Raw genomic sequence first — 24,537 nt, 5'->3', positions numbered from 1 at the left:
TGATTGATTGATTGATGTCCCTACAAGTAGCACCCTTCACTTGGCAGGGAGCTCTTCACCAATCCTGAGCTCAAGTTTATGTTTTACTGGAACATCTTTTGGCACCACCGTTTTGGTACAACAGAGCATTGACAAAATTGGAATCATTATTCTAGGTGAAAGATAAATGTAGTTGCTAATTGCACAACAGTTTTTGAGCCATTCTTAAGCAAATCTCCCCTACAGGAATATTCAGAATTGAAATATAAATTCTGACATCCAGGTCCTGCCACCCCAATATAACTTTTACCCTTCTTGATCAGTGTGGCAACCTTTTCAAGATCACTTTTGAGCCTGTATAAATTTTGCCAACTTTCTTGCAGATTTGCCCAAATGGGCCAATGTAATCAGAAATCAAATAAGTATCATAAAATCACCATCAGTGATTCTGAAAAATATGTCTCAGGTTTGAGCCTTGACTTGCCTTACCTGTTGGTAAAGTTGATATGCTTTGATTTGATCCTCCTGCTGTTGATGCTGTTGCTGGATCTTTCACTGTAATCCCTGTCTCATTCGTCTTGTTGAGTTGTCCTGTTATTGTCGCTGCAGAGTTTAAGACAGACGATGCTGCAGGCACTGCAGAAGTGTTTGCTTGTGCGATGCTGGTGTTATTGAACACTGAGACTGGTGGTGAGGTTGAGTTGCTTTGGTTGGCACCTCTGGACTCTTGTCCAGACCCAGGGGTAGGGAAAGTGCCAGGCCCTTTAGTGGGCACTGATTGAGAAGCATTTTCAGTGAAAGTGGTTGCCACCACTTGTGCAATGGCCACTGTTGTAGCATTTACAAACAAATCTTGAGGCACTGTAACAATTAAGAACAAAATTACAGGACAAGCATTTTGTAATTCAGTAAAGCTCACAGTATCATCCATCAGAATTTAGCTTAGGATTTGTTTTTGACCTGTAAGACTCACCAAATAAAGTCAGACATACACTCTTTAGTGCTAACTTGAACCTTAAGTTTTGCCTTCTATTGCCTCTCCGGGGTTTTGCACACCTCTTAAAAAAATATTCCCTAATTTATCTATTTTGTTCCTTAAAGTCGCTTTGCCCTATTTCTCTTCCATTCTATTTTAGTTTCATCCTATTCTTTGCCGATTCTTTGCCTGTTTATGTGTTTGTTAGCTTTTATTAGGACATGGTTTGCTTTCCCTTGGGGTACTAGCAACGTATGTCTCAGAACAATGCCAGATACATGAAGTGAATCCCATCAGGAGAAGGTGTCCCTTGGCCTTCAAATCACAATGTAGCCTATTTTATTGGTAAAGAAAGATATGCCTTTGTTCTCTCTTGTCTATTTTCCACGAGACCAGGCTCCAATATGCTGCTCCCTACATTGCTATTTAACTTTTTTATGTCTGTAATAAGAGGTGGAAGAAGAGGGAATTGGGCTCACTATATGTATGACCTCCTTCTCTGTATAAGGGAAAGCTCCTAGGTAGAGGGACATCTAGAGGGAGAATATACCTTCTGTGGTACTCCACTGCCTCCATTTCTATGTGGATATCTGTGGAGTGGGTTTAGACCTCCCTCACTGACTATTAGTGGTGTTTGGTTGATAGCAGGTTGTAGCATTCACCCCAGCTCTGGAGCATGCAAATGACGCCACACACGTAACTCTGGAATACATGTCTATATTCTTCAGCATGCAACCGTTAACTGAAAGCACTGCCTCATAGACTTTAATGACCACACCCAGACACACCACAAACAGCTGCAGCCGCTGCAGGTAATAGTGGAGGGGCCGGCTGGGGGGGGGGAGGGGATTTCGAGAGATGACCATGAGGGAAAAATCGTTATTTATTTAATTTTCCCTTGTGGTCGTCTCTCGAAATCTCCCCCCCCCCCCCAGCAGGCCCCACCACTCTTACCTGCAGCGGCCGCGGCTGACCACGAATACCTCCCAACTGATTACATACCTTTATAAGGAGTCCGCCTGGGACCACAAGGGTCCTGTTGCACATAATCACACAACACTATATGTCCCCCTTCGTTAAATAAAAATACGGACAACATATATACATTAGAATTCTTCCATGAGATGTCGAGGTGCTCGCACCAATCTTCCAGATCGAAATGTACCCGGTGAAAGATTTGCATTGTCATCGTAGATGTAGACTCAGATGCTTAACTATGGTACTCAGGTGGACTTGTGTCACTCGTAAGGTCTGGAACCAACAAACATCAAGGTAGATGCTTGAAATGTGACGAGTCCCTCATAATGTACTTTCCAGGACATTGAGCAGTCACCATATGTCCTTTACTTGTCGCGACTCTCAATGCTTCAGCATTAAATGGAGCGCCAGTCTTATGTTTCTGTTTTTGTTTGACTAGGATCCGGTCTCCATCTTCGAAAATCGTGCCCTGTGTGCATCGCCACTTATCTACATAGACTTTCATCTTACTTTTGTGAGAACTGTCTGTGACACAAATCTCATCAAGGTCTATCACTCGGCTTGTGGTCCATTGTGGTATTTTTGCCCTAATGGCTCTACCAAACAGCAAGGTGGCAGGGCTTTCACCTGTTGTCGAACGCGGAGTTGACCAATAGGCACAAAGGGCTCGACATAAGGCTGAATTGAGATCAATTTCAAGGAGCGCAGAACGATGAACTACCTTCTTCAGGCTGCCCATAAATCGTTCGACAATGCCATTTTCCTGTGGCAACAGAGATGTGCTTTTCTGATGCTTGATGTTCAAACAACTGAGAAAGTCTTTAAATTCTCTGCTATTGAAGGGTGGACCACTGTCATATTTGAGGATGGAGGGAACACCCCACCACATGTGTGCTTGATGATAAATCTTCCACTAACCGAAAACATGAATACTCGTCAATAACTTCCATGAGATGATGGCTATTGTTTAAGGGTCCAAAGAAATCAACTGCAATTTTCTCCCACGCTCGTTTATGAAGGTCAGCCATATTTAGTAGATGCTGTGTTGTCTTGGGAGATAAGAAGTTACACAGATGACATGTTTTCAGTACCTTCTCGTTTCGTTCAACAAGGCGAGGAAACCTCAAGCTCTCAGGTATGACAATCCTCGAACCTCTCAGCATAATACCTTCTTGACTCACAGAAAGTTCTTCCTGCACATTTTGGATATTCAGTGTCATCTGTGAGAGGTCAAGTATGCTTTCTCCATGATTGCATTGCAATGACATCAATGAGTGTGCGCATGTCACTGTATTGGTAGCAGCAATGGTTAGAGCTGAAGGGGGGCTAGACTTTACTAGTTGATGTATGCTTCAGTTGTTTTAGACTTTGCACTGTGACGCTGTAACAGCACTTGTGAGAAGTAATCTGCGGGGTTTTGATCCTTCCCTGGCTCATGCACAATAATGTAATCATACTCTTGCAATCTCAAGCCCCGGATTTCTGAAAATGGTGAGCAACGCCTGGTGGTCAGTGACAAGGGTGAAATGCTTTCCATGCACATGAAAATGTTCACAAGCCCCCACTAAGCTAGGCTCTCTTTTTCTGGCTCAGCATAGGCACATTCAGTCTACGATAGACTTCTGCTAGCATGGGACACAATGTGTCTCTGAGCATTTGGATGTTCATTGTGTTGAGCAAGGATCGTGTGCAACCCCACCCGGCTTCTATCCATAACAATCACAGTGTGTAACATTAAATCAAAGTAAGCCATTTCAGTTGCATTTTTAATTGCATGTTTGTTATTCTTGAAACTTTGATCACATTCAGAGGACCTTTGGAAGGGGGCATTCTTCTTTGTCAACACTCTTAATGAGACACACACTGTGGCAAATTCACGAATGTATCTGGAGTAATAACTGGACATATCTAAGAAGGATCGCAGCGTGGTTACATCTTGTGTGGGACAGGTGGATGACAATGCTTGTACTTTTTCATGGTCAGGAAACATCCCTCCTTCAGAGAAAATATGCCCAAAGAATTTGACTTTGATTTTGTGAAACTCACACTTTTCTGCATTTAACGTGAGACTTGCATCGGCACCTAAACAACATTCTTGTGTAAGAGCTTTGTCATGTTCCTTTCGTATGACCCCAAACAATAATATGTCATCACTGTAGTTAAAAGCATGTGTGACAGGTTGAGTTTGTCGGTGAATGACCTCCTTAACAATTTCTGCTGCCGCCGACACATCAAAACTGAGTCTGAGTATCTGAACCAAGCAGCATGAGTTGTAAAAGAAGTAATGTACCTATGTAATCTTCCAGCTCGAGTTGATGGTATCCTTTGTTCAAATCAAGATGGGAGAAGTCTTTGGCACAATTCAGCTGTCTAATCATGTACGTAAATGCGCACTGCACCTCCCATGTACATTTTTGGCACTACCACTACGAGTGAAACCCATGACATCGGACCAGTAGAACGCTCGATTATGTCATGCTTTAATAATGCTTCTAGTTCTTTCTCAACAGCCTCCTGTAAATGAAAAGCAATTTGACGGTGTTGCTGAGCAACAGGACAAACGTCTTCATTAATGTGAAGTTGCGCCTTCATTGTCTTGGTTTCCCTAGTCTATGAAACAATGGGAACTGACTCACTATTTCAGAATGTGCATTGAAGTTGTAGTTGATGGATATCTGTCCTATGTCAGTCCTGAAACTGAGTAAACATGCACTCGACGAAGGACCTTGGTGAGCAAGAATTTGTGCTTGTGCTGTCATTTTCTTATGCCTTATGGTCACTACAAATGACCCTTAACTTTGCAATGGCGCAGAAGCAGCCCATGTATACACCTTTGTTTTCGATGGTGTTAGACGGGTACTGGAGACAGTTTACTGTATTTTTCTGCCGGCATGATATTGATCGATGCACCACTGTCTATAATGAAATTTGTAGGGCAGCCACTTACCTTTAGTGTGATCTTGAAGCAATGGCCAAATGAGTTTGGTTGCTTCACGTGGTGCTATCTCTTTTACTTAGGTTCTTCTTTGCAAGCAGCCAATCCTACATGCACATGTCTTTCTGTGGTCACCCATTTTCTCTTCTCGGCCTGACGCACTTAGTTTCTCTTTCACTTTTCAGACTGTTATGAAATTGTTATCTTTCCCACAACATTTGCATATCTGGCCAATGGCGGGACATTTACCTTCATGTGGAAACGAGCATCAAATTTGGAAACACATTTTGTTTTTCTTCGGCGACATCGTCCTCTGGACCTAAACTTTGTGTTTCTGCTTACTCTTCATGATCAATGCTGATCCTTTCTGGGTTGTTCCAGCTTCCATATCAGCAGCCTGTTGATCTGCATGTTCCTTAGTTCTCACAGTCACGAATACCTTTTCTAGACTGAGTGTTTCTCTCAGCATGCATTGTCTGAATAAATCATGAGGCAACCATCGATGACTCTGAAACGCATGGCTCCTTCGTCATTGAATTCACTGAACTTGCAGTGTTTTATGAGGGTATCAAGTCTTTCAAAAAACTCATCCATCGTTTCACCAGCTTGCTATCTTGCCTGGTTAAAAATGTACCTTTCATAGTCAACATTCGGCATTGGATTGAACTTGGCTTCCAAAGTTTCTTTGATTTGACGGTACAATGCCTCATCAGCTTGTGATATTTTCTTTATCACTTCTTTGACTCCATCACTTGCAGGATTATTTAAGTATTTGATGATTTCTTTGTCATCTACTTCTTCTAGAGCATCTATGAAGTCATCAAACGTTTCGATCCATGCAGTCAATCTGGCTCCAATATACTGCTTTTTGGCAGTGTCGAATGGCGGTGGTGGCTTCAAGAACACAGTAGTGTCATAACTTGTGTTGGGACTTACTGATTTTGAGAATATATTCAGTCCCAACGACAGCTGCTGCTCACTCGGACCTGCATCTAATGTAAGAATTAACTGTGTACTTACATTTGGGTTGTCGCGGCCAGGCTGATGTCGTACAACACCATCTTCCTTCTTGACGGTGAGTAATGGTATTGTCTTTTGCACATGTTCACCACCACTCTATGTGCATCATACCTGGTTGTCATTGCCTTTATCATTTCTTTGCGCCTTGTTGTCTCCGCCTTAAACGCTTTCTGCTTTGTATGGACAATGGTCCTGTGTTACACTGTGGTGCAGTATTCCTTCTTCGGCTTTACCAGTAGGATTCTGGCGGGCTTTCTGATCATGCTCCTCTGTAGGGCCTTCACTTTCTTCAAAGGCCTTGTACGAGCTAGGGCAGCGCTTAGAGTCCACATACGCCAACCGTAGCTTGCTTGTTGGGGCGCACGTGGCATGCACAAGCAGTTTGCTGGACCTCGGCAAACTCTCAGGGAGAGCAGTCTTGTTTCTTCGGGGTATGTATCTCCTACTTGTCGCCAGTTGTATCATCCACCCCAGCTCTGGAGCATGTAAATGACTACGCCAGACACAGAGCTCTGTAATACACATCTTTATTCTTCAGCATGAAACTATTAACTGAGTGCACTGTACCATAGACTTTATTGACCTCACCCGGGCACACACCAAATACCTCCTAACTGATTATGTAACTTTGTAAGGAGTCTGCCAAGGACCACAAGGGTCCTACTGCACATAATAACACAACACTACACAGGTGATTAAAACTGATCAAGTGTTCACCTGGAAGCAGGCCAGGTTCCAGATCTACCACAGGCACTAATGATATAGTTTTTTTAGAGAACTTACAGACCTATTAGTAAAATCATGAATTCACACACTTAGGGGAGAGCTAGGGAGTGGATGTGTAATGACCAGAGCTGCCGACTTTGCAACTGGGGAACAAGGTTCCAGTCTCAGCGTCCGCTCAGCATCCTGTGTTTCTGGGCAAATCACTTAACCTCCCTGTATAATGAAGGTGTCCTTGTGTAATGTAACTGGTTCTCATCTAAAGCGCTTCAATACCTTCCGAGCCGGGTTCGCATTATATAAAAACTGCACACAAAAAAATAAATCTTCTGCTTGGGACCCTACCCCACACAAATCCTCCCTTGAGCTCGGGAATGCTCCATGGTTCCTTTATGCCCCATGACATCCTGTAATGGCCACTACAGTGACCGTATCTTTGACTCCATCAAGGGACTGTGAACCTTGCATTTGAACAAGGAAAAATGCTCCCTGTTCCAAACTTTTGTTTTTCAAATGTAATATTTTTAGAGCATTCCTGGATTTAGATCCCTGAAAGCTTTGCAGATTCATAGTCAAGATGTACAAAAATCCCCTTCTCATTAATTTCTTGAAGCCAGCCGACACCTTGTTGAAACACTGATTTGTTTTTTTAAAGCAAGGTCGTCCATCAAACAAAAGCATAAACCAGTAATATGACCAATATCATTATTTTCTACATTTAAAATAATTCCATTACTTTGGAGAACTCTGGGTATATGCTGTAATTCTGGAATTGCAGGTCTCCATCTCACATCATGAAATTCAAACCTCTTTACCCTAACACCTGGATAACCAAAATCATTCTCTAAGGTTTGCTTGTTAATATATTGCTCTGCCCATTAGACTCAGGATGGAATATTGTAGGATCCAGACTTCAAGAGATCTGTGGCAAGCCATCCACACAGTTCAAGCATCAAATGGAAATGACTTTAAATGGATGTATGTTGTTACAACGCACACTTTTACAACGCATGCACTTACAACGCATTTTTTACAACGCAACATCCACTACAACGCATTCCATTACATCGCATGACAATACAACGCATTTTTAAAAACTACCTTTACAACGCATTCCATTACATCGCATACTACCTTTACAACGCATACCATTACAACGCATAATATTACATTGCATTTAAGGTAAGTATTGGATAGTATAGGGGTAAAAATCACTATTCTTACTCCAGGGGGTACAACAGTAGGGTAAGTGTTGGATAGTATAGGGGTAAAAATTATTATTCTTACTACAGGGGGTGCAACAGTAGGGAAAGTGTTGGATAGTATAGGGGTAAAAATTACTATTCTTACTCCAGGGGGTGCAACAGTACGGTAAGTGTTGGATAGTATAGGGGTAAAAATTACTATTCTTACTCCAGGGGGTGCAACAGTAGGGTAAGTGTTGGATAGTGTAGGGGTTTTAATGTAATATTATGCGTTGTAATGGTATGCGTTGTAAAGGTAGTATGCGATGTAATGGAATGCGTTGTAAAGGTAGTTTTTAAAAATGCGTTGTAGTGTCATGCGATGTAATGGAATGCGTTGTAGTGGATGTTGCGTTGTAAAAATTGCGTTGTAAGTGTAGTGCGTTGTAATAGTTGCATTGTAAAGGTTGTTCCCCCTTTAAATACATCTCCACCTAAAAGCTAAAACACCCCCTAGCAAAAATGTAATAATTGATTAGTTAATAATAATTTTTTCACCACCATCATATGACTAATTTAACAAATACGCTTTGTGACAAGATAATTATATCTGTTGTGTGACTTCAATAAAATGTTTGTGAACATTAACTAGCACACATCACTAATTATAGAAAAAAAGAATAGAATTTGGTTGGGTATTGTTTACAAACTCTAAAATATTTTTTAAAATAATATACACTCACTTTTTACAAAAGAGATCCAATAAAGGTAAAAAGACACATTTAAATATATTATACATGGTATAAGGTAATGTGTCATCTACGTTTGCAGCTCACAAATAGACAAAAACACCTTAAATTAATTCAATTAATGTTAATACATTTGATTAGCTAATGTTCATAAAGAATAATTAAAAAACTAAAATTACTAAAGATACTTCGAAAAAGAATCTTATTGTTATTATTAAATTCTGAGTAAAGTTCTACTTTTAAGCCAAGTTTGGTGTAAATACATTCAGCAGCTTAGGCTGCAAGCGCTACCAAAACTTCCTATAGGAGCTAAGATGGTAAAATATTTTTTTCACCCCCTGTGTGGATTGGCATGAAAATGGTAATGTCAGACTGTAGCTGACTACACCACGCAATTTCTAAACTTGGTGTAAATCTGTCCACAGGGCAGTGCTTAATTTGAGCCGGAGATTTCCGGTGCTGAGCACCGGCACTTAATTGGTTCCGGGGCTCGGCCGGCACCTAATTGTCAACACCACACTTAGAGCAGTCTGCCACAAGCTGGCACTGCTCATGTAATTTAGAGATGAGCAGTATAATACTTGTTGAGGGAAACAATATACATTAAAAAATGACTAAGACCTGCCTCCCCAGCCATTCCTTTAACTTTGGGGACCTGGAATAATCTGAACTGTCACATTTACATGCAAGAGCGATGGTTAGTAGTAGTTTTGGCAGAGATGACATGGGGGATGGGTGGTGCAAGCTGCAGTGGCCTCCTGGTCAGAGCCCTAGCATTTAAGATTTTACAAATTAAGCACTGCCACAGGGTCAAAATTATAGGCAAATCAAAAGATGCCTTTTTGATGGAACCTGCAGCTGAAGCATAGATACACACTGCCAATTAAACTCCAGGCCATGATGCCAACTATCTGTGGTCAGCTTTGCAAGCCCCAGTCCTTTATAATGACAATCTCTGTTTTATTTTTTTGTTGTGGTTCTAAAAAAAACAGTTTTTAAGGGAATGTTGTTTTTTAGATGTCATGTTTTTAGATTATTTGGGTGTTTTCTGTTTTTTTTTTTTTAATCTTTGGAGGCAAAGAGTGTCTTAGGATTTAAAGTAATGATATTTTCTCTTTTTATTACCAATCCTGGGGTTCTTTTTTCCACCCCAGATGTTGATTTTGGTGTCAATGAAGTAGAGTTTTAAGATGCTTAGGTAAGGATTATTTTCTTCTGCTTCCTGGAGCACCTTTTGGAGAACTTTCTGAAGTCTCTCTGATTGCTTATGACCTGTTTCTTTTATCTTCTGCTCCTGAAGGAACATCTCATACTCCTCGCACTCTTCCTCATGCTTCAATGTGAGATATCATTGCTTTGTTGATTTACCAAAGGTGTAGTGTCCTCTGACCCCCAATAAATTGCAAGTGACCCTCCTCACATTCAGCTTCTTCACAGATGTGTGAGGACATCCAACACATCCAAGTTTTGTTGTGTTTCTTGAAATGTTTACTCTCCCCAAGAAAAATATTTTCTTCTTCCTTTCCTGAAGCAGCAGAGGGTAGTCTAGGTATCTCTCTTTCTTTGCGTGGAGCAATAGTTGCTTGAAATGGAGCTGTGAGCAACAGTATCACCTGTTCAGGTCTCAAAATGGTGGCTATGCCCTCTATCACCAGTAAAAAAGGAACTCTTCCGTTTGGATGAAGGCTATCTGAACATTCAATCAATGAAACACTCTGAGGCCTTTTTCAAATTGTCAAGCTGTGAAGGTTTGTCAAGTTTACTTCTTGATTGCCCAACGAGAGGGCTGCTCCTCCCAGCCGCCACAGTGTCACTCTGCACTTAAGAGGTCACGTGTAAGGTGTCAAGTGTCTCCTTAAGGGGGTCCCAGTTAAGAAGAAAAAGCCACAAAGGGCAAAAAGGTTTCTTGTCAATCTTGAAGACCTTGGCTGAAGATGGAGCGTCGTCAGAATAAACATCAAAATCTCCCTGATATTTTAGAATTGTAAATAGCAAAGCAAATGCATCCAGTAGATTATCAAGAGGGAATTCAGGATGATAGGAGCAAAAATCATGGACAAAAGCAACAGGTGGGCAATGAACGTGCCAAAAACCACAGGAACAAATGTGTTGTGATGAATATAAACTTGTTGATGACTTTCTTTGTTATGTCTGATTCAAACAAGAACTGACATCAAAGGAACAGACCCAACTTTTTCTTGGATCAGGAAGCAGTGCTTAATTTGAGCAGGCGTTTTCTGTTGCTCAGCACCGGCGCCTAATCCTCAGCACCAGTGCTTATAGCACCAGTTAAGAACACACTCATCTGGAAGGCATGTGATTTTTCACTAAATCACAGTATGTTGAGCAACGCTGAGACTTGAACCCGGTTCCCCAGCCCCGAAATTGGCAGCTTTAGCCATTAGGTCAAGTCCTCCCCAGAACAATAGTTTTACAAATTAACTACTGAACCTCATGCAGTAGTCCGATGACTGCAAAAACAAGATGATGGAAGGAATGCTTGAATTAATCTCAGCCCCTAGCAATTATTTGCTGCTGCATCTCAATCCATCGTTTTTTGCTCACCATGCCACCTCAGTTTGGACCCAGCCAGAACCTGCTCTTTATGGGAACAGTCAAAACCGAACTGTCAGGCCAGGTCCTCCTTGAACCAGAAAACAAGAAACCAAGGACCAGTTTCACCCTAGTTAGGGCTCTTCACCTAGGTATAGCTTGGTTCCAGTAGCACAATGTGCCCGCGACCCACTTCTGGGCATACCCAATGCACTTAGAGCGTTAAATGCAAAAACAACAAGGTGATGAATGGATTTATGAATTAATCTCATGGGTCGCATCCCAATCCATCTTTTTTCAAGCACCATGCCACATCAGTTTGGACCCAGCCAAATGCAATCCGTCTTCACCCTGCTCTAATGGCAACAGTCCAGCCCAAACTGCAAGGTTAGGTCCTCCCTGAACTGGAACACAAGCAACCTAGGGCTGAAGTGACGACTTACAGTGGTAGTGCTAAGGTGGCTCCTTTGTCTCTGCTATTCAATTCCAATTTCCCTTTATTATGACTAGCCCTTATATTCTCACTGTATGTGGTCATTGGGAAAGGCAGAAAGAGATGGAAGAATGAATTGAAACCATTGGATCAAACAAGGTATAAGGTACAAGTTATAAGTTCAAGGTTAGTGCTTTCTGACAGTCAGAAAGCCAAAGGTCACTCTCTGCACCAGACCCCGCTGGCACTAGAGGCACAGGAATTGTATACAGGATGGTCGAACAGGTATTACTTTTTTTAAACAACTTCACAACAATCTACCACTAATATAGTGTTGCAAACCTTCCTCAAATCCCCGGACAAAAGTAATATTTAAAAGGTTTATCAGTGCATACAAATTGAAAACCTTTAAAAATGGCTTTTTATGGTTATTTTCATCAACAGAACCATCCGACGAGTACATATTTGGTGGAAGTGATGGAACCATATGGCCAATGTTATAAACATATACACAAAGATCAGATACATCCCATACCTGTGGTTCTGGTTGTGGTGCTCTGATTCGATGAGGCTCCTGGTGCAGAGATCAGGGACCAAGTTCCTGGATCTTTCCCTGTGACTCCTGTCCCATTGGTGTTGTTTTGTTGTGTAGTTGCTGCAGGTGATGAGGTCAGCATGGGCAATGCTGGTGGCATGGCAGAAGTATTTGTTTGAATGGTGGTGTTTGGGCTTTTGAAGGCTGTTGCCACTGGTGATGCGGCGTTGGCAGTAGAAAATGTACCAGGGCCCGCGGTGGGTATTGGTTGAGAAACATTTGAGGAATTGTTGGGAGGTGTTCCTAACAAAGTGGTTGCCGCCATTTGGACAGTGGTCACTGTTGTAGCATTTATTCCTGAAGACTGAGGCCCTGTATTAATAGAGAACATATTTTGTTTTTCAACAAACACCTTTCAATTGAATTCATAAGAATACAAATGTACTCTATGAGCCACTAGATATTAGTCTAGATTACATGGTTTAGCAACTAGTGTGAGCTCTTTACTTATGAGTTATGAATTCCTACCTGTACTTTATGGTTTGTTGAAAATGCCTTTCGTTTTTGGGTCCTCCCACCCTCTGAAACAAAACTCCTTGTTCCTATTTTCTTACTTAGGTATTTGACCTTGTTGTCATTCTGGTATATCTCTTCCTCATGCTTGGAGTTTTAATTAATATCCATCTATCCAGCACAAATTATTTCAGTGCTTAATTTGAGCCGGTGGTTTCCGGTGCTGTGCACTGGCATATAATTGTCAACAACGGTGCTTGTGAAAGTTTGCCACAAGGGGGCGCTGTCTGAGATAACCACAACAACAGTCAATTATTAATTCAATAAGAATTAAAAATGACTATTACCTGCCGCCCAAGCCATTCTTATAGATTTGGGGGCCTGAAATGGTCTGAATAGTCATACTTACTGGAGTGTGATGGCAGCGCAGCAGGGGCAATGTGTAGTGCAAGCTGCAGTGGCCTCCTCACAAGAGACCTGACACTTCTTTTTTTTTACAAATTAAGCACTGCATTTATTGCCTGTGGCTTATTTTAATAGGTCCCCCTTTAAGAGAGTGTTTCCTTTGTCTACTTGAAACCTCTTGATGTTGCAAAGCATGCCTCACAGGTATGCAGGTACAAATCCCTCCTGACTACACTTCAAAGTAAGTCAGTCTAATCTGTAGGCACCTCCTGTGTCATATAATGAGCCTCACTACCCCTCTCCTCTTTGTGTCTGTTTTTCTTGAGACTTCACCCAGTCAAGCAGGTGTTGCTTTGCCATGTGGTACGGTGGCTCACATCCATGGAGCTGGATGACCTGTTCTTGGTGTTATGAGAGGGGATGGGCAATCACTGTTCATACTGGGAATGTGTTGGTGTGCTCCAGGTCAGGTGGTGGGCAAAGGAATATGGAGATCTACATCTGGATAGTGGTATTGAAAATGTGTTCTTTCCTTTAGTGGTGGAGTTTGGGGGTTTCAGACCTAAAGTGGGAGCTGTGGGGGACTGATAAATGGAAGCTGAGTTCTTGAGTGTGGGTAAATGATTTTGAAAACATTCAGATAATTATGGTTTTCCTAGAGCATTATTTTCTTATTAGTGTATGCGTTAATTTCAAGGGCATCAACTCAGGGGATATGACTGCAAAGAAGTGTTATGCAAGTGAGATTTTATGTTATGGTATGGTATGTTATCGTATGGTATGGTCAGTCACGGCTGCTCCCACAAAGCAGTAGTGGGCCAGGAAGGGGGGAAAGGAGGGAAGCAGGGAGAAAAAATCACACCTTCCGGCTGGCCGGCCGCCACCACTCTTCCGTCCTCTCCATCCTTTTCCTGGCTTCTGTTCAAACAGCAAGCAGGACAGGCTTCCCTAAGCCAATCACAACACTGCAATGCAGTGTTGTGATTGGTCTGAGTGCCAAGGTTTGGTGCACAGACAGGGAATGGAAGTCTGAACATGTTCTCTACCCAGGCTGTAATTCAGCCTGGGTGGAGATCATGCAAAGTGCGCATGAATGTTTGGCCAGCCCAAGACGGCAGACCAAACATTCATGCGCACTTAGGAGGCTGCCACCACTCCTCCTCCTGCGCAGCTTAGCCCTGCCCCACATATTTGACACAGCACAGATAATAAAAAGATAATAACATTGCATTATTATCATTTTATTTTTCCTTTTTTGTCATGCTGAAAGGCAGTGGGCGATGCTCCTCCGCCTTAGCGGAGGGGCCGACCCTGGTTATGGTATGGTATGTGTTTTTCTGGGGTTCTAACCACTCATGAGGGTATCCAGGTGCTCTTTAGCAGGTGTGTGAGGACAGCCCTGGGGGGGGCTTACACGAAAAGCCAGATCTTCAGCTTCTTGCAAAGGTCAAGAAGAGAGGAGGAGCCTCTAAGGTGCAGTGGGGGATCATTCCAGGCTTTAGGGGCCAGGAACAAGAAGGTGCTTCTGTGTATGCTTGGGGTGTGTGCTCGTGAGAGCCCAGCAGAGAGGAGGTGTCTGAAAAGTTGGTGGAAGTGTGTGCGGCTGTTTAGATAGGCAGGGACAGTGTTGTGGAGAGCTTTTTAGACTTGGGTCAGGAGTTTAAAGTGTATGTGTTTGTGTATCGGGACCCAGCGGAGTTCTCTAATGTGTCGTGTGATGTGGGCTTGGTGCGGGAGTCTGGGGACTAGTCTGGCTGCAGCGTTTTGGACAGTCTGGAGTCAGGGTATTACCATAGTCCATTCGGCTAGTGATGAGGGCTAGAATGATAGTTTTCCTGGTGGCGCCTGATAGCCATATGAAGGATTATCTTCAGAATCCTTAGTGTGTTGAACCAAGCCGTGACCACTGGATTGGCTTGGGGGGGGGGGTCACGTCCAGATTCTTGTCTATGATCGCTCCAGGGTTTCTAACTTGTGAACAGGGCGAGGGGGTGGGGACACCAGCAGAAGTCCCATAGTGAGGCGTTCTTCTCAAAGACAACCATCTCGGTCTTGTCCGAGCTAATATGAGGCAAGTGGATTTCATCCAGATGATCAGTCTTTGAATCTGAACTGCATCCACATGACTCTCACGTGTTCTGCTCTGGAATCCTATGCACACAGCCTTTAGAGGTGCTCAGTGGCCAGCCACTGTGCACAAATTCATGAGTGTAGGCCTTGTGTTCCCAGAGGCACAGCCTAAGCCAACTGCTTCCCTCTTCGACTAACTGCAGCGTCCACAGGTAGAGTCTTCCTGGCCCACAACTCATTGTGCAGAGACTTCAAGTGCAGCCAGATAGTTCCGTGAGCAGCCTCTTGCTCCAGATCCTCCTACTCTTGACCCCACTTGACAGAGACTTCAACTCAGCTCATTCGAGGACAATAACGACACCTGACACTCAGCCCTCTTGTGACGAACCAATGCACTCTGCGTTTTAACATGTGCAGTGCCCAGTGGATACATTTTGTGGTTCTGGCACTCCCTGTGGCCATTCCTTGGATCCTCCAACCTACTGTATAAGAGTCTCCCCCTCCTTGGAGGCCTAAATCTTCAGCAAACCATTGTGTGTGGTGAAGGGCCTCCCCCTGCAACTGTACGCCTTCACACTGTATATAAATGTTTTTTTTAATTTTACACCCTTGTGTTTGTTGAACTTCAATTGAGTTTGAGTAGAACCATCCTTTAGAGGTGATGAAGACCATCTCAAAATGGTGCATTTTACCAACTTTTCACAGTTCAGCACTATTTAAAAAAGTTCCCAGTATTCACAAGTATTATTTACACATGAAGTATTCGCCTTTTTGTTAAAGTTAAACTCTGTGGGGCACACTGGGCCTTTAGACCATTTTCAGTGATTTGTTTTGTGTGCACACCAGGTCTATGAGATCCCATCATGCATTTTGGCCCTCTTCTTCTCTTTTCCTTTAACAGTGTTGTCATGCCCCATCAGCCTTGAGCTGCCTTAGTCCTTCTTGCTTCACTGTCGCCTTCGAAACAGTGAATTTGGTCTGTCTCTCACCTATGCAGGCAGTGTCTTTGACGTCACTAGGAACCACGATTGACCTAAACCTGTGCCTTAAGCAACACACAAGCAAAACAGCCCAGTTAGGAAACTCTAGTTACATACTCTCAAGAAACTAGAAAATCTTTTCTCGCTAATTTCACAAATCAGTTATAGCAGTGAGATCTAAGCAGAAACTCCAACCATCACTAGAGTAGTCCATGTAACAGAAAGATTAATCACTTGCAACAGAAAGTCAACCACATCCACAATGTAGCATGTGAGCTAGGTAATGTTTTTAAAAGTCTTTTTTTTTATTATTGTAAAACACGTTTGATACCTTGTATATTTTCTTTGAAGGCTGAATGTGTTACTCAAACATTCAGATCGAAAACTAGTACCACTTTTTATGCAGGACAAGGGAAGCCCATGGTGTAAAAGGAAAAAGTAAAACTACATGCCCCAGAATACAGCTCTGTTGGCAAAAAGTGTCAGGATCACCAAAATCAAATCAAACATGGTGTTACCTGCCCAACATAGTTCTCCAGATTCATGCGAGATTTTCTTCTCCAGTCCAGGTTTTTTCTTTGAATTCTGGACTTGTATATTTCATTATAAAACAGGACTACAGGTCCCAGGATTCAAAGGAAAAAATTAGACTGGAGCATCCTATCACGCATGGACATGGGAAATTTGTTTTTAGACAGATCAGGTTTAAATGTAAAAGCTTGTTCAAAGCCCAGCAGAATTGTTACATCACATAAGTCCCCACCAGAGAAATTAGATTTTCCTCTGCCCCTAGAATCTTGCAGCGTGCGGACTTTGCTACACTACGTGATAGAGTTCTTCGATGACATGTAATTTTAAGAGTTTTTGACCTGAATGTCCATGCCAAATCAAGACTTGCATTGAGAGCTTGAAAGAATGGGAAAAGTCCACCATTTTGAAAATACACATGCACGCCGTACTTTATGCTGGTCAGTCACCTGCCATACCTGTAGATGTTGATGTTGTGCTTTGATTGGATGGGGCAACTGGTGCCGATATGACCTGTCCTGTTGCAGGATCCTTCCCTGTAGTTCCTGTCCCATTGGTATTGTTGAGTTGTGTTGTTGTTGCTCCAGAGATTAGTATGGACCATACAGTTGGTGTGGAAGAAGCGTTTGCTTGAACGGTGTTGGGGCTTTTGAACTCGGTCATGTTCGCTGTTGACGTGTTGGTCTGGTTTGTTCCTGACGATGCAATAGTTTTCGACATGCCTAGCCCAGAGGTGGTAGATGTTCCAGGAGTTGCAGGGGGCATTGACTGAGAAGTGCTTGATGCCTTATTGAGTGATGTTGCTGGCAATGTGGTTGCCACAATTTGAGTTGCAGCCACTGTTGTAACATTCGTAAAAGAAACCTGAGGCCCTGCATGAATGAAGAAAATACAATTTATACAACAAGCATGTGTACTACATTCAGAATTACTATTTGATATGTGTCAGAGCTTTACCAGAAAAAAACTATCATTGCCTCTGAATCGCCTTTCTCATCAAAGTCCGTACAATGTGACATGTGTGACCTTACAAGACCCGAGTAAATCAAGTATAAATGACTCTCCCGAATTTTAATGGGTTATCGTGCCATCCCAGTCTTTTCTGATTTTGCCTCTCTTTTTTGAGCACAAGCCTCTCCTGGTCTCTCTGGACAGGGTGGCCATTCTTTAATCTTTTTCATTTTAAGCTTGGTAGTGTGCAGGGCCATTTTTATTCTTGACACAGTACAGACCGAGGGGCCAAACAGAAATACAATTACAAAAACAGAAAGGTACTCTGTGTAAGAGGACCCCCTTATCCTCAATTGAATCATCCTAGCTCAGAAGATGTCATCTGAAGACAAAATCCCACATAACCGGTGACTCCCTCCCCTCCTCTGAGCCAGGAGAAGATATGAGAAGCCCACTGGGCAAGCAGCAGCAAGGCACCTGTGAAAGGGTAAGCAATGCCTTTACTACCCAGAGCATGAAGACCACAGGGGTATGATTTAGATGGGTCCACAGCCATTAACTAGTGGGACCAGGAACCTCCGTGTAAATCCAGTGTGGCCCACCATCTTAGCAATATGAGGGATCATATCCACAGTGCCTGTAACACTCTCCGCTGTAGTACTGGTGTTGGAATATAAGTAGGGCTCCCAGTTTTATGTTTTTTTTGTTAACGTTTCCATCTCTATTTATCCATATTTATTTTTTGCTAATTTTATCTGCATTTATCAATATTTTCTTCGGGTTTTGTGAAAATATTAAGCTGAATCAAGTATATTTCCACATTTAATTAACTGATAAATGAGCACTCACGCTTGAATGCCTGAAAGGTTTCATTGATACGAAAAGACCCACAGATGATACATCAATGCACTTATATGACAAATTGCTAATTTTAGTATCAACTTGGTGCATATCTACTGCTGGTTAAGTCTAATTACTAAAATTAATTTCTTTTTTTAACCCCCTTATCTTTTAATCCGCACAGCTATTGGACACCAGTCTAATGGACACCAAAAGTGGGTCCCACGTTTGCTGAACGTTGGCCTATTCACCTGCCCTGGTGCCGGATCCGGCACCAGGGAGGTGTATACGCCAATGTTCAGCGAACGTGGGACACACTTTTGGTGTCCATTAGACCGCCGGACTCCGTTGCTAGCTGCATTAGACAGCCACCTTGAGTACCTACCTGAACACATGGTATGCAGAGAATCACTTATCATGTTGTGTAGATAGTTTCTTTTGTCCTGACGAAGTGCCCAGATCCTACGGACACTGAGAGCACGAAACATGTTGACCACAAAGAGCAGGACATACACAGCTAGAAACCTTACATCTAGTTCACTGCCTCTCTTCTCATTTTAACCAGGCAGTTTACCTTCTCGAATAAAATTATTGTTAGGACTAACTGACCTGTTTTAATCCACTCACTTCACATCTACACTCCCTAGGCCTCTTACCCCCCACCTCACCCTACAGCAGGAACAGAAGATCCCCGCCAAAGAGTCCGGTACTGGGTGCCCGTCAGGTATTGCAGCGCCGACCTGACGAGGGGCAGGCTCATATGATGAAGCATGACACCTAGCTTGCTAGTGTGTGAGAGCCCTAGTTCCGACAATGGAATTTGCCCACAATGAAGAATCTCATGCCGGTGGGAGTATGGGACAACCCACAGCTAAATAAAACAATAAGTTAAAAAAAAAATAACACAGTCAGAAATGATGACACTTGCAGCAAGAAACAATAAGAAATATATGGCCTCATGTACAAAGGGTTTTTTGCGTTCACAAACCTCTGATTTGGTAAATTAGAAGGTAGAGGGCTATACCGGCTATTAAAGGCCCGCTCCCGCGTTAAAGGCCAAAGCCAAAGGGAACAGTACTTTAATTGCGGTATAGCCCTGCTACGAAGGGCTATAAGGCTATTAGAACATTCTGCCATAAGAGGGCAGAATGTTCTAACAAATAAAACAAAAGCCTCTCGAAGCTCGAGGGGATTTAAATCCCCTCGAGCTCCGAGAGGCCTTTGTAAAACATTGGAATGTTGCTCTGCGGGCCTTTACTGGCCTGTAGAAGCACGCAGCACTCCATTGTCTACAATGGAGCTCCCAACAGCCAATGTTCTAATAAGAAATATATGGCCTCATGTACAAAGGGTTTTTGCATTCACAAACCTCTTATTTGGTAAATTAGAAGGTATGCAAACGTTAAAATCCTTTTTGAAATATACCAAGCCTAGGGTTTTCCGAATCATTTATTGGGTTTAGGAAACATTTTGAAATCACTATTTAGAAGAGGCAAGTTAAGGGTGACGCTTCCAAATACTCATTCTTTAAGGTATGCATTAATGTTTTATAACCTAAATCCTGTCTCAAACATAAATACATTACCACCAACTCAACAGAAGTGGTAAGCTATTCGCCATTGGGAACGGGTCAATAGGGGACCCCTTATTGTTAGTAAATATGAAACAAAACTTTGTTAAGGGTAGGCAGTAGTCATATGTACCAGTGCCTGATCTTAAAAAAAGTTTGAAAACATTGTAATTTTTTTTTTGTAAACGCATCTGATTTTTGTTTTAGGGAAACGGGCTGCATTGAATAAAAGATTGCTTTATTCAAAAGCAGTCACAGATGAGGTGGTCTGCTGCAATCAGCAGGTCACCAGGTTTGTGAGTGTAGCCCATCTTAGTGAGCCTAATTTGCAACCCACTTCCTGAATATTGATGAGGTAGGTCAAATTGCAACTGGCTACGATTCTGTATTTTGTGAACTGACCTATTAGTACCCAGATTGCTTTGCAAAATGAGAATTCATTTAGTAGAAGTCAATTTGCATATTGCGACTCCTTCTACCTGTTGGCCAGATATATACGAATATTTTGTCACGAACTTCTGGTTGCAAACTGCAACCAGTATTTTTCTGATCAGTAAAGAGTTTTATGTACTACTAGGATGGTTTTTAAAAATCTGAATTGCATTGGATCGGAATCCGACCTACCGCATGAAAATTAAAGATGCGGGTCACAAATTGTGATGCCACCACAGAGATGATGTAGAAGGTGATTAGCAGACCACTATGTCTGTAATGGCATTTTAATAGAGTAAACTTTTTTCTTTTAAATGCATCCCATTTTCCTTAAAAGAAACTGGGCTGCATTCAAAAATAAAAGCTTACTTTTTGCTTGTTTGAGAGTTTGCAGGGGTCTCGTGGACCACTGCCTACTCCCAAGCAAACATTTTTTTTTACAGTTCACAAATGGGAAGGAGCCCTAAGGGACAATTTTCCCATCATAAATGGATAACTGTCCTAATTTGGGGTTCTGTCATTTTTGATAGTTTACAACTGCTATATCGGTCTGAAACGATTGAAACATATGGCTAGGAATCGCCATTTGGAATAGACGCCTTCAACACGCTCCTTCTAAAAAGTGAATATTTTTCCATTTCTAACTGCATTTAGGGAGTTGGTAAAGTTACAGACTCCTAAGATAAATTTAGTACATTGCTTAAAGCAGTTTTCGATTGCAAACTCTAAATCCAAGCATTTGCAACTAACAAACATCTTTGCACACGCAATAAGTAAATGCTTTCTGTACTCTGAGTCATATTACCGCAACGATGCACAGAATATACACCATATGCAGAAAAAAGGTAGATGAATGCACACAAAAAGACGTATAAAAATAATGTTTTGTTTGGCTATCTATATTATTTTTGAGGTTCCGAGCAAGACATATATTAAAGCCCCTCTCTTCATATCAACTTTATAATTATTACATATTTTCACCTAATCAAGCCCACGTGCTGCAATATGAATTTAAACATTAGACATGGAGAATGCAACAACAGCAAAGTTCACATTACCCAGGGTCCATCAGCTAAATAGTTCCAGAATACAACTAGAACAAGCATTGGTAGAGCCATTTATTTATGCGCTTGGATATAGACACATTTGTCTTACAGCAGCAATAGTTTATATGGAGTTTAGTTTCTAACCGGTCTGTTCCTCCCCCTGTAGGAAAGATACGTAGGGGTGAATGCGTGCATAATTTTAAATAAATAAATAAAATAAAATATGAAAATAAGACACATTTACAAAGATCTTGAAATTCGAGACATAGTTGCTGGATAGTTTAGTTAAAGCAAGTGGTGAGGCAGGGAGAAAGGTAGAACAGAAGGGTGAAGGGTATAAAAAAAGAGGAAACTGAGAGGTAGTGAGTGGTGAGGTAGAAGACGCAAGGCGAGATTGATACCGTGTAAGAGATGGAAGGTAAGGTAGAGCCAGAATGGTAAATCAGTAGATACAGAGGCGAGGTCCAGAGAAAGAGGTGAGGTAGGAAGGGTGAACTGAAGTAAAGAAGGGGTCATTGAGTCTGAACTTCTTTCATTTGAAAGGGAGAGTACCTGCACTTCTTAACACAGTGGCAATACATATAATGCGAAAGTACAGGCACTTCTCAGGAGCAAACAGGTACTCTAAAAAGTGAGTGCTTGCACTTCTATATTTCCATTTAAAACACTGATAGTGGGTACACCAATGTCAGGCAGCAGAAGAATCTTCTCTCATTCACAACGATAAGCTGCAGGACAGCAGAAGCACTTTTAACAAAAGTGATAACAATTCCTCTGATATACATCACTTAGAGCAGGTTAAAGTAGACAGAGGAGAGCAGGCGGAGGGGGGCCAGGAAGGTGCTATCACAGCTACATCCAGCTTTGCAGGACTCCCACATGCTGACGGTCTAGTTCCATTACGGCAGTACCACAGAATTGCCTCTAGAGGGCGCCAGATGCTCGAAATATTTTTTTGATATAATAATACTCATCAAACTCGGTCAAGATGATTGTGAAGAAGCGAAGCCAATAATTAACCCCTTCCCCGCTCATGACGGAACCACTCCGTCATGAGCCACGGTTGCGCTGTGCTCATGACGGAGTGGTTCCGTCATGCTACGGCCGTTGGCGGCCGCTCCGCCCACGCGGCGCTTATTCCCCGCCTGTGCGGGCGATTAGCGCAGTGGGCGGAGACGTGACGGAACCACTCCGTCATGAGCACAGCTCAACCGTGGCTCGTGACGGAGCGGTTCCGTCACGAGCACCGCGCCACCGCGCTGCCCCCAAACCCCCCCCCAGCGCCGCGGCGGAATTCCTGCCGCGGCGAAGGGGTTAAATGCCAGACCAGCAGGTGGGCATTTTACTGTTCAAAATCTTCTTCTTTAAATTGAGCCTCTGTAGAATACCTTCCCCTTGCTTACTCCATTAATTTGCGGTAGAGTTCATTAACAAGCCTCTAACCTTCGAACCAGGCAAGTGCTTTATTGATATTAGCACTAGTTTCTAACAAAACGTCAATATTGTTTCCGTGGTTTATGTAACCGCCACCAAACACACAATAAATGCATGTCGTGATCATGTTGTTTTTTCAAGAATAAAACAAACATTCTGTCTTAACATGTTCTAACACGGTGAATGCAGTCTGGCTCAGCATTCCTCAAAAAACCTATTGCACGTTAGTACTGTGCAATGCACCTGTGAATGAGACAAATTATTTTATGTGTCCACATGATGCACATGATGTAATCCAGCTCAGGTGTTCCTTCATATGGCTGAATGCATTCTTTGATCATGGAACCACCCATGTGACAGCAGCGTCACACAACTGTAACTGATTAATTGATCAAAACAAATCCGAGCCATTACAGGAGTCAATGCTGCACCGTTGGCGTCTTCAGAGCATGGAATTTAACAACAGTGGCTCAGGCTTTTTATCACTCCCTCTAAGGGCCCAATTGCGATCTTGGTAGGAAAACCCTCAGCACGACTCGGATCTGGAGGACTTTCCAAGCGAATAGCGCAGTGCGAGTGCGACCGAACGAGTATGATGCAGCCATATGCTGACGGACTCCGTTCACTCGGACTCCCATTGTAATCTATGGGAGCCTGAGTACCGACGCATACACAGGCTCCCATAGCAAAAAGGGGTGGGTGGGGAAAAGCGTACACCCTGTGGTGGGCACCCCATGTTGCCCGTCACACTGTGCATTTTTGGAACGGGGGACCCATGCGCACCCCCGCGACCGAATCTGAGGGCTCCGGGTGAAAGGGGGCAGGTTCCTCCGAAGTCCAATTCCGACAGCCGTTTCGTCTCGCTGAGGCCGAGGAGATACAGCTGTCTGAATCATGCATCGTACTAGCTCGGTCGGAATCTTGCTCCATGCGCGGCACGATTCGCCTGCAAACAAATCGTTCGGACAGGATTGTGTTCTGGAAATGATTAGGTCGAAGCGGATGAAATCTTAGCATCGTACTTGGTTGTTCGGAGCAGGTGATGACTCGGTCAGAAACATAGGCTCTGACTCGAATTTGCACGTTCCGGTGCACGTCCAGAGGTCTTCCTGACGAGATCGTAATTGGGCCCTAAGTCTATGGATACTGTGATCCCTGCCCATCTGCTAGTTCTCTTCTTAGTAGTCCTTACTATCTAAGAATTTTCCAAAGGTAGGCATTTGATTTTTCCATTGTAAACTGGTAGCAAATATGCACTTATTATGAGTGTCCACAACTTCAGTGCTTTCTCAACGCACTGGTTGTCCTTGCATACATGACATCACTTATACCATTTCAAATCATAGCAACACTTATGACATCTCAAGTGAGATGATTTTTCAAAACACAGTGCATGGTAGAGTCAGGATTTATAGTTAATGTAGTATGGCGAGTGAGGTGATAACACTGTCTAGGGAGACTGGCAAATTATAGTCATATAAAGGTTGTGTGTTAAGTTAAAATGTAAGAAACGCTTATCTCTTGAGGCGGAAGCCGAGAGCTCGACCCCTTAACTTTTTAAAAATTTGAGTGTCACGATTTTGTGTTTTTAACTCACCTGACATCCTCTCCTGGCACAATTTCAGGGCTTTAGCACGCTCCTGACCAGCCCACGCAGCGGATCTTAGCGCTGCCGCGGGAGCATACCATACTATCACATTGCC

General features: G+C 42.8%; 1 protein-coding gene across 2 annotated transcripts in view; it reads right to left on the bottom strand.

Moving 5' to 3' along the window:
• The window catches only part of LOC146786155 (uncharacterized), a 248,697-nt gene that overhangs the window by 54,951 nt on the left and 169,209 nt on the right, over positions 1–24,537 (bottom strand). For both annotated transcript variants that reach the window (XM_085635676.1, XM_085635677.1), the window contains exons 9-11: positions 17,020–17,433; positions 12,066–12,437; positions 469–840 (exon numbers count right to left, since the gene is read on the bottom strand). In XM_085635676.1, coding sequence (XP_085491802.1) covers positions 469–840; positions 12,066–12,437; positions 17,020–17,433 — 1,158 coding nt within the window. The remainder of the gene's footprint in view (positions 1–468; positions 841–12,065; positions 12,438–17,019; positions 17,434–24,537) is intronic.

This window comes from Triturus cristatus, chromosome 11 (assembly GCF_964204655.1).
Source record: "Triturus cristatus chromosome 11, aTriCri1.1, whole genome shotgun sequence".
Classification (NCBI taxonomy): Eukaryota; Metazoa; Chordata; class Amphibia; order Caudata; family Salamandridae; genus Triturus; species Triturus cristatus.
The sequence above is the reverse complement of the archived record's forward strand: the minus strand, read 5'-3'. Positions and strand labels throughout refer to the sequence as shown.